Source organism: Triticum dicoccoides, chromosome 1B (assembly GCF_002162155.2).
Source record: "Triticum dicoccoides isolate Atlit2015 ecotype Zavitan chromosome 1B, WEW_v2.0, whole genome shotgun sequence".
NCBI lineage: Eukaryota > Viridiplantae > Streptophyta > Magnoliopsida > Poales > Poaceae > Triticum > Triticum dicoccoides.
In genome coordinates, this window is record NC_041381.1 from 642,973,906 (window position 1) to 642,984,044 (window position 10,139).

The window sequence follows — 10,139 nt, forward strand, 5'->3', positions numbered from 1 at the left end:
TCAACAAAAGATCGGACCCTTCGTACCAATATCGAGACGGCAATTCTCTTTGCATGAGTTTTGCACCTCTTCGCCTCTTGCGAGAGTCTGTTATCGGATGATTTATCTATAATCCTTACGATTATGTGATCGCAAGCCATTGTTGTTGGCATGTATACATGCAAAATATTGCCATGCTTCGAACAAATGAAAGGCGTCTCCTTGATTTGTAGGACTTGTCATCCATGTCTCGGTTCCTAAAACACATATATTACTTATGTTTGGTCATATTTATATGGCTCGCATGATGGACTAGTATAGATTAACTTCCACCATTAGATCTGACAAATAAACGATGATTTGAATGTGACATAAAAGAGATCATCAAGAAGATGCAAACTAGTCAAAAATAATAGCGGGGAAAACTTGGCAACAAGTGGTAAAACCAATCCATAAATGATACTCCCTCGTCCTGAAATACTTGTCGGTGGAATGAATGTATCTAGACGTATTTTAGTTCTAAGATACATTCCTTTTTATCCATTTCTCCGACAAGTATTTTCGGACGGAAGAAGTACTATCTAGCAGTTTAAAGCACATATCACATTGTTCTCGAAAAGAGTTTGATAAAACTAAATTAACCATGGCCACATCCATCTGCTTATTACATCAGCTAACTAAATAAAAAGAGACAAACGACTCTCAACCCACGTCCAAGAGAAACTAGATTTAGGATGCTTGTGGCTACCAAGTCGAGATGGATGATGATTTAGTTGGGAGCGAAGAAGATCTCGGAGTCAAGCCTCTTGGAGCGGAACATCTTCTCCATCTCTGGAGTGGTGTTGAAGGCCGTCTCCAGCACCGCCGGTGATATTGCCTTCCACACCGAAGTCCTCCCTGCCAAGTGGCTAAAGATTGGGCTGCATTTTACATAAAACAAGAATTAATTAAGAGGCTATATATATTTCAACATGCACGCTCAAATGTATATGTATCATTTATCTCGACAATGCAATTGTCTCGAGATGTGCCCGGTAAAATATATGTGAGCAGTTGAGGTTGACCTTGGTTCAGTTTAGGACAACAGAACAAGCTACGATGAATACTTAGTTTGTGTGTATGACCATATGCAGTGAGATTTCAAAATTTATAGGAACCTTTTTCCCAAGAAAAGGCATAAAGTAGTATCAATAATATAGTTGACCTCTCCCTGAAGAATTATTATATACAAAACCCTGAAAAAATTGTATGTTAATGTGCAGTTTTATTTTTATGTTTATATCTATATTGTTACTACCAAAATGCAGTTAGGCAAGAAACGGCAATGTTAAGAATAGATAGAAAATCACAACTATTAAATGAAGAGCACTTTTTTGTGAATAACAGTGCACCCAATAAGTGTATGCTAGATTAGAAATAATTCATACTTCAATTTTGAAATACTGAAACAGAATATACATAACAAAAATAGTGCATCCTATCAGATCTGATACACATGCTTCCAGAGCTCTAGGGCGTAGCAAATACAGAGTATACCGAAGAAAGAGTGTGGCATGCATATACGTACTTGGGAGTGGTGATGATGGAGAACCACTCCATGCCGGTGTCGTCGGCGATCTTGGAGACGACGAAGAACCTGGGCACGATGAAGAGGCAGCCACCCTCGGCGCGGGTCTCCAGCACGCGGGTGCCGTCGATGCCCACCACCTGGACGCGCCCGCTCCCGCGCACGATGTAGGTCACCTGGTACGCCGAGTCGCACGAGAAGCCCGGCGAGCACATGGAGTGGGCGTCGATCCTCACGAGGTCGGCGCCGAGCCCGACCTCCTTCACCAGCGGCAGGTTGGCCGTGTTGAGCACCACCACGCGGCCGCCGCCCTTGATGTCCACGTCCAGCGGCGCCTCCAGGCAGTTGAGCACCATGCCGTCGCGGTCCTCGGCGCGCGGCGCCGGCATCCTGTGGCCCGCGGCGAGCTTGACGATGCCGGAGCCGGGCTGGGTGGAGACGAGCTTCGCGGCGGAGTCCTGTTCGAGGTCCCACGCGCGCGCGACGAACTCGGTGGAGAAGCCCGTGAAGATGCCGGAGGCGCCGGTGAGCTGGAAGTTGGTGAAGCGGCCCGGGCAGTGGCCCTTGGAGGTGTCGCCGAGGAAGAGCACCACGAGCTCGCCCGCCGCGGCGTTGTGGTTGTGCCACCAGGTGACGGCGCCGAAGGGGAGCGCCAGCGCGTCGCCCTCCTTGACGGGGATCACCTTCTCCCTGGCGGCCTCCGGGAGGACGACCCCGCATGCGCCGGCGCCCTGGAGGACGTAGGCGACCTTGGCCGAGTCGGAGTAGCTGGGGAGGGAGAGGCCGCCGGCGGCCAGGTGCAGCTTGGCGGCGCCGATGGAGGCCGCGCCGAGCATGGGCAGGTCGGCGGGGGACCAGTCGTAGTAGGCGCCGCCGTCGCCGCCGTAGGCCTTGGCGGGCTTCTTCGGGGACAGGTCCATGGACATGGCCTCGGCGGGGGACGTGCGCTGCACCATCGTGGTCGTGGATGGATCGTGCCGGTGGAACTTGCGTGCGTGCGTACGTAGGTAGCTAGGGCTAGAAAGTTGGAGCAGGATGATGAGATTGGAGTTGGAGAGGACGTTGGTTGATGAATGAGAATGAGAATGAGATGGAGGAGGAGGATGCGGAAGGGCGAATATTTATAGCCGCCCGCTCGTTGGATAATGATGATTAGGAAAAGTAATACTCCTACTACTCCAGTTTGTTTGTTGGAGCTAACAAATTAATCCTGTTGAATAGCTACTACTAGTAGACCGGATCCTGATTAGGATAAGGATTTCTTTTTTGTGCAGAGATAAAAGGATATAGAGTATTTGATGACACGTATGCATGGTTTGCTGACCGGTGCGCATGATTCGGTACATACGTGAATCCCATGTTGTATTCTTGTGGCCCAAGGAAAATCCGAAGTAATTCTAGAGAAATTCGCTACATTTGCCGTACATACTGTTCACAAGAATCAAAATTTGCATAAAAAACATGAACCTGTGGTGATCACGCCCAGCCTCACAGCGAACCTAAGCCCGTAGTGAGGCCATTCTTCTTCGGTCTACTCTACTAATAATGAATAGGGAAACGTTTCAGAATGGCGCGCCGGCCGAATGATTCGGCCGGTCGCTCGCCCACGCGGACGCCACGCAGCACAAGGGCCTGCACGCATTCGTCTTTCCCCTATACTCTCCTCCACACACATCTCATCCGCGCATGCTTCGTCTCTGGACTTCTCTTCTCCATCTCCGCGGACTTCTCTGCCTCTCTCCTTGTCCTGCCTCCGGCGAGCGTCGCGGCTTCTCTGGCGAGGACAACACGGCACGGCGGGGATAGAGGAGGAAGCACGCCGGGGAGCTAAAACCGGTGGACGGAAAAGCTACATCCGGCTACGCGTGAGCTGCAATTTCTCTCCCCCGACTCTATCTCCGCGGACCTCTCTGCCTCTCTCCTCGTCTTGCCTCCGGCAAGGGCCGCGGCTTCTCCGGCGAGGACAACACGGGAGGACGGGGACAGAGGAGGAAGCACGCCGGGAAGCTGAAACCGGGGGACAGAAAAGCTACAACCGTCTACCAAAAAAGCTACAACCATCCACCAAAAAAGCTACAACCATCCACCAAAAAGCTACAACGGACCACACCAGATGCTGGAGCCGGCCAGGGTTGGAGCTACAACCAGCAACTTTGTTTGCTACAACCGACCACACCAGATGCTGGAACAGGATGTCTTTTTTGCTACACCCGGTGTGAGCAACGACGGTGGCAGTTATTTTTGCTGGAACGGGCATCTAGATTTGCTGGAACCAGTGATAAAATTTGCTACATCCGTGATGGGTGGGGGCGCGAAGGCGAGCTGCGACCGGCAACCACAGGAAAAAGCTACAGCAGTACTCTAGAGCTACAATGGCGATGCACGGGAGCTGCAACCGTGGTCTACGGGCGACCATTTTTGCTGCATCGGTGACAGCGAGACGACATGGCCGCCGGCATGGCGTGCCGCACCAGGCAAGGGGAGCTGCAAACCATGGCCACAAGAGCTGGAACCGCAGCCCAGCGGAGCTGCAGGCGACCCCCTGCGGCTGGGATGTTGCAACCGTTGTCCGGCGAGCTGGAACCGCGGTGCAGTGGAGCTGCAAGAGGAGGGGGGCGACCTCTTGATTTTTGGGGAGCGCGATCGGTGCTGGAACCAGTCCGACGGAGCGCCAGCGACGCTACTCCCCGGAGTTGCGGTGGTCACCACCGGCAGTGCAGGAACTTCCCATCAAAGATGCTGGAAACGCCCGGCAAAAAAGCTGCAACCACTCGACGGCGACGGGAGCGCGGCGGCGCAGGCGGCCGACGAGGACGAGCGCGGCGCCGCGGGCGCCGGCGAGCGTGGGCGGCGTAGGGGCAAGCGCGGAGTCGTGGCTGGTCGGCGAGGGGAGGAAGCAGGAGACCTGGGGGAGCTGTCGAGAGGAAGAAGACGAGCGCACGAGGGGGCGAGGGGAGAAATCGTGTGGTGTAAACGAGCGCATCGTGCGGCTAGGGGCTGACCGGCCGAACGATTCGGCCGGCGCACCGGCGCCTATTGGTGCCCTAATGAATATCTAAAGGTAAATGGTGTTAATGAAGAATATATAAAAGTTTTTTCCCATTTTGTGCAGAGCATTCGATGTTATGCGAAAGAAGCTTTCCGTCTTTTTTGGTTGAAAGTAGATTTTGTGAACAGGAGTTGATCCTTGATCTCTCTGAGGAGAATAACTGCTAATATGGCATTCACGAGTTGGTAGTCTTTGAGAAAAAAAAAGGTTGACGATGGTGCTACTCAGATGAGTCTGTGATCTTATTTTACTTGAATTCAGTCTCTGCTTGTATCGGTGATCCATCATGAACTATGCTCGTTTGGTTTGATGCCTGTTATGCCAAAATTTGCCGTGGCGGAATCTTGAATTAGCGAAGGTTGTCACCAATTTTCTTGCACATGGCGTGTCCTCTAAAAATCGGCCAAATCAGAGTCACCCTTCACGGCGAAACAGGTCCTTGGACAAAATATACTCCACTCTAGAGAGACCAAATTTACTAAACCCACTGTTATGCTGCAAAAACACAGCAGATCAGCCGGTGTTTGAACAGAACTGAGTTCACTCCCGAAAAGGACTGCAATACAGATAAATTAAAAAGTACTCCCTCCGTCCGGAAATACTTGTCATTGAAATGGATGTATCTAGATGTATTTTAGTTCTAGATACATCCATTTTCATCTATTTTGATGACAAGTATTTCCGGACCGAGGGAGTAGTATTTAAACAGGAACATTCTTTAGTGCCCATGCATGACATTAACCACAGATACGGAATTGATCAGCCAATTCTTATCTTGATATTTGTTCCACAATCCACAGGTCCTGGTAGCAGTTGGCATACACTCCAAACATGCAAAAGGAATACATAATTGATAGTGAATAACAGAGTCCGAGACACTGAAGAACGAAAATCTGAAGTTCCAGGTTTCAGCCATTGCAACACCAGTTTGGTACCAATGAGGCTGCAACAGTAATGCCCAAAAAGGTACCGCAATTCAAGCAACATCGTTTGCAGAAGCTAGGCTCCAGTAGCAATTGACGTAGACTTCTGACGGCCATCTGGGATGGCAAAAAGCACAATTGGTTTGGACGACCGGACAAATGGAACATCACACCTGTAGTATCCTTTCCTTTCGAGCTGTATAACTTCTCCTTTCTTGACGTTCCGCATGTTTGGGTCACCAAGAGCTAAAGCTTCTCGTCGAGTGCAAGGGTTGAGATTGTCAAGGAAGTCCTCATCTTCTTCCAGCTGCAAAATGCGCTAGATATTAGGATCTAAAGTACATGTAGATACCACTTAATGAAGGACCGAGACATGGACATAATGATCGAAGAGATGACTCATCCAAGGAAACATCATCACATACATATAAAAAGAAGAAAACTACATATCATCTACATCAGTTTTCAACACTAGTAGAGTGGAATATGGACAGGTTGCCATGTTGAGTTTCCAAGGACCAACCAATTCATCGAAAGTCTCAAGCTGTTGACTACTGAGGAAAGATAAGTTGGCCAAACCACCCATGGATGAACATATAGTAACTGTGCCACATAAGTATCTAATAACTAGTCCAAGTGAAAAGGCATCCAGACTACTAGAACGATAAATAATGTAGCACATATGTAGTGTAAGAATATGGTTCTGGCGCCCATGTGATTGCATGCCTACCTACATGAACTTAGAACATGATTTCTTACCTTCTTCTTATTAATTAGGTAGTCAAAATCTACCAAAGAGAGAGACACAAGGTCTTCAATGTCTGATAGCCATGTTAGTTTCAGCTTTGTCATCTTCACTGACCCTTCAAGATGGAGTTCACCAACTAGTTGAGTGATTGTTCCATTATCTGTCTTGATTTCTCTAATGATAGCATTTCCCCAGTCCATCAAAGTGACTTCCTCACCCACGCTAATGACTGATGCATCAGCATACTCTAGCCAAATTCTGTTGGCGAACGTTGTAGCCTTCTTCCCAGCACCCTCGTATTTCTTATGCCGTGGTAAGATTCGAACAAATGGTTCCTCTGGACCATTAGCAAGTGTGAGAAGCACACATTTTTCTTTCAGCACAGCAGTATGCCTTCCACAAATTGGATCGACTATCTTCTTGTTGATTGTCCAGAGTTTATCCCACTCCATAAGATTCAGATTTTTTGACGCACCCTTCACAAATAGAAAATACAAAAAAAGAAAAAGGGAGTCAATAACTCAGTTACTCAAATATACATATAATTACAAGATCATAAAAGAGCAACTCGTTAGAAATTACCTGTTCCAGTATAAATTGGATCAATGCTTCAATCTTCAAGCCACGACGTACTATGCCTTGTACAGTGGGAAAGCGTGCGTCAGTCCAGTCCTCCACCATCTTGTTTTGGACGAACCACAGAAGCTTGCGCTTACTAAGAACGGTATAAACCATATTCAGCCTGCTGAACTCATAGATTTCTACCCTCCGCAGGCCCATGTCTTGAAGGATACGATAGTACTGTGCATTCCGATCATGGTATTCACTTGAACGAAGAGCATGAGTGACTCCTTCCAGTGCATCAACAAATGGACAAGCAAAGTCATATGTTGGATAGACCTTGTATTTTGAGCCCACACGATGATGGGGATCAGGGTTGCAACGGTAGTACACAGGATCTCGAAGTGATTTGTTTGGGTCCTGCATGTCAAGTTTACCACGTACACAGCACTGAGTACCCCTTATGGTGCCATTAACCATCTCTTTCCACAACGACAAGTTCTCCTCAACAGTACTGTTCCTACGTTTAGATTCCACGCCGTCCATCCTTTCAGTCCTCATTTGCTCCTTGGGTGTATCATCAATATATGCCTTTCCCTGCTTAATCAAACTTTCAGCCATTTCCATTAGCTTTGGGAAATAATCCGATGTGTATGTAACTACATCGTATTTAACCCCAAGCGTCTCAATATCTTTCAGGACATTCTCCACAAATTCATTGCTTTCCTTAGAAGGATTTGTGTCATCAAATCAAACTATTAGACGCCCTTTATATCTCTCTGCAAAATACTTGTTCAACAGTGCAGCCTTTGCATGACCAATGTGGAGATACCCGCTAGGCTCTGGGGCAAAACGAACACAAACCTCCCCAACTTTTGCACCTGGGAGATCTATTTCATGACCTGACGTGTTCTCCTTCAAACCAGGCATCTTTTCTTTCAAACTTGGCGCAGGAGATTTGCCAATTCCTCGCTTGCCAACATAAGCAGATGTAACTTCATCCAGTGCATCTCCATAGTCTGCAACTACACTGTTAAACCAGCGTACAAGGCTTTGATATTTCTTTGACCTCCTTAGACTTTCCCATCGTTGACCAGTTCCTGAAGAAAAGAGTTGCGACCTCTAAGTCAAGACATAGAGAGAGAGGGAGAGACCAATAAATTACTCAACGATGAAAGAAGCCAGGTAATTACCTGTGAGATTTGACCACACGACAATGTCAGCAATTGATAGGCCATAACCAACCAGAAAGGTTCGAGTTGCCAAGTATCCATCAAGAAATAAGCAAGCAGCTTCAAATTCAGAGCCTGAGAGAATGAGTGGTGCGTACTCGAGCCATTGGTCAACCTACAGATTTGCAAACAACAGCAACTCAGGACATAGTGAGATGATAGTGAAAATCAATGTCAAACACCGTAAAACCAGAACATACTTGTGCTGCCTGAATATCGTCCTGGCCATAGAAGCTGGAAACAGATGCAGCACGTGCAATGTACCGGAGAATTGTGTTGACACCATGTATAAAATCCCTGTGCAGAATCATGATAGATTCACTGAGACACTACAAAATACCATACAAAAATACTGCTATATTTCACAAATAAAACTGTTTTGCTTGACACATAATGTTCTAACAGACGTGAGTGCCATCAACACAATTTTCTGGAACCAGGAATTTTAGGATGAGGAGATTAAAATAAGAGGTAATCTTCAGAGCCAACTACAGTAACTTTTCAAACATATAACTCTTAAAAAAAACTATTCAAACATATATCATGGTAATAAAGTGTCGATAGTTCTTGTGTAAAATAAAGGAAATGTGGTACTTAATCAGAGAGAGGGAGGGAAGCTAAAAGGTATAAATGAACACTGATCACTTACCCAGAACTGAAGTGTAGTGTGGGCACTGAACCTGAGGCAAGGGTCGGATCAATGATTACGGAAACACCTGCAATCTTAGCAGCCGAAATGATGGAAAGTGGCGGTCTGTCCTGGGGGAATGCTAGTTTGACCTCCATTCGGACCATTGCCAACCAAAGAGCGAAAATCTGCCAATGGCAGATAAATATTGTCAGCCAGACAGATCAATGAACAAGTCATGAGCCAGCATGACATAATATGGAAGGTTGAACCTGAAGATCAATCAGCTAACACGCAAAAGGAGAAACAATCACTTTAAACGGTAATATTTTAGGTCTGACTGCTAAAATTAATAACACAGTGTAACAGTACCACTATATTCCCAATCATAAACAAGATTTGGAACATCTATCATGCCAACAATACCGCTAGTACTAATGTGTTGACCAATTTCGGCCAGTATAATAACCAAGACAAAACTCCTACTCTCTCGAATTGCATGTAACCGCTAAGCTTTGATTTGAGGTCAAGACCGTCCAGATAAACAACTTAATCTTTTCCTTTTCATGTATCGTTATCCATTGAACTTTCACACCTAACATGTTCAAACCAAAACATTTGCTCATCTGAAAAAAGAAAATCAAACTACAATTTGTAAACATTTGCCCCTAGAAGCATTATCACAAACACCTTCCAAGCAAAGTCCTTTCACATGTAAGTAAACTTGAATGTGCACTGGAAAAACCATGCAGCAAGCACTCATCACGAAATAGTCATCATTATATTCTCACAACATCCAATCTTCAGCAGGTACTCATCCCATACAAAAATCAGGAACAAAAATTGAACAGACAGAGGACGCAAGAGGAAGGAGAGGGGGGTGAGGGAAGAGGGGGGAAGGAGGGAGGACGAAGGAGTGGTTGCTACCTGCCTCTGGACTGGTCGGCGGCGTAGCTCCGGGCGGTGGCGTGCTGGGCGGGGACGGCTGCTCCAGGGAGGGAGGCGCTGCTGGTGGGAGCGGCTGCTCGACGGAGGGAGGCGCTGCTGGTATACTGTACCGGCGGCGGGGCGGCGGTGCAGCGGAGGATTCGGCCGGCTGGGCGCTCCGCGGCGGAGGGCCGGCAGTAATGGCGGCGGCTAGGAACCCTAATTGTTTTTTTTTTACACTTGGCTAGGAACCGTATTAGTCTCTGAAGCCTGAAGGGCGAAGGAAGGAAGTACCACCGCTTTTTTTTTAGTAAGCCCCCTGCGAGTCCTACCACAACAGTCCACGGCTCGCCTGCAGACAGCAGGTATTGGCCCGGCCCAGTAACGGCGTCCCATCATCATGCTAATGTCATGTCGTTTGTTTTTCTTCCTTTTCTATTCACATTTTGTTTTACTTTTTTACTTTCTGCCTTATTTTATTAAATTTTTATATTTTTAAATGTTATATATATATATATTATACAA

At 47.2% G+C, this 10,139-nt stretch overlaps 2 protein-coding genes across 2 annotated transcripts; both read right to left on the reverse strand.

The window, feature by feature from the left end:
* Positions 1-416: 416 nt before the first annotated feature.
* On the reverse strand, positions 417-2,646 carry LOC119310830 (11S globulin seed storage protein 2-like). The gene is made up of 2 exons (XM_037586452.1): positions 1,547-2,646; positions 417-899 (listed from the first exon to the last, which is right to left on the reverse strand). Exons 1-2 carry the CDS (start codon positions 2,500-2,502, stop codon positions 749-751), a joined length of 1,107 nt encoding a protein of 368 aa, XP_037442349.1. The 5' UTR covers positions 2,503-2,646; the 3' UTR covers positions 417-748.
* A 2,695-nt stretch (positions 2,647-5,341) lies between these two features.
* LOC119349324 (glutamate--tRNA ligase, cytoplasmic-like) lies at positions 5,342-9,853 on the reverse strand. Its single transcript, XM_037617335.1, has 7 exons — positions 9,615-9,853; positions 8,709-8,875; positions 8,260-8,356; positions 8,021-8,174; positions 6,849-7,927; positions 6,278-6,742; positions 5,342-5,825 (listed from the first exon to the last, which is right to left on the reverse strand). The coding sequence occupies exons 5-7, from the start codon at positions 7,452-7,454 to the stop codon at positions 5,595-5,597; spliced, it is 1,302 nt and encodes a 433-aa protein (XP_037473232.1). The 5' UTR covers positions 7,455-7,927; positions 8,021-8,174; positions 8,260-8,356; positions 8,709-8,875; positions 9,615-9,853; the 3' UTR covers positions 5,342-5,594.
* Between the last annotated feature and the right edge of the window lie 286 nt (positions 9,854-10,139).

Coding starts and splice junctions, on each gene's coding strand:
- LOC119349324 (XM_037617335.1), bottom strand. CDS start 7,454: ATGGAAATGGCTGAAAGTTTGATTAAGCAGGGAAAGGCATATATTGAT. Junction 6,743..6,848: donor TCCAATTTATACTGGAACAG/GTAATTTCTAAC, acceptor CTATTTGTGAAG/GGTGCGTCAAAAAATCTGAA. Junction 5,826..6,277: donor ACCTAATTAATAAGAAGAAG/GTAAGAAATCAT, acceptor CGCATTTTGCAG/CTGGAAGAAGATGAGGACTT.
- LOC119310830 (XM_037586452.1), bottom strand. CDS start 2,502: ATGGTGCAGCGCACGTCCCCCGCCGAGGCCATGTCCATGGACCTGTCC. Junction 900..1,546: donor TCCATCATCACCACTCCCAA/GTACGTATATGC, acceptor TGTAAAATGCAG/CCCAATCTTTAGCCACTTGG.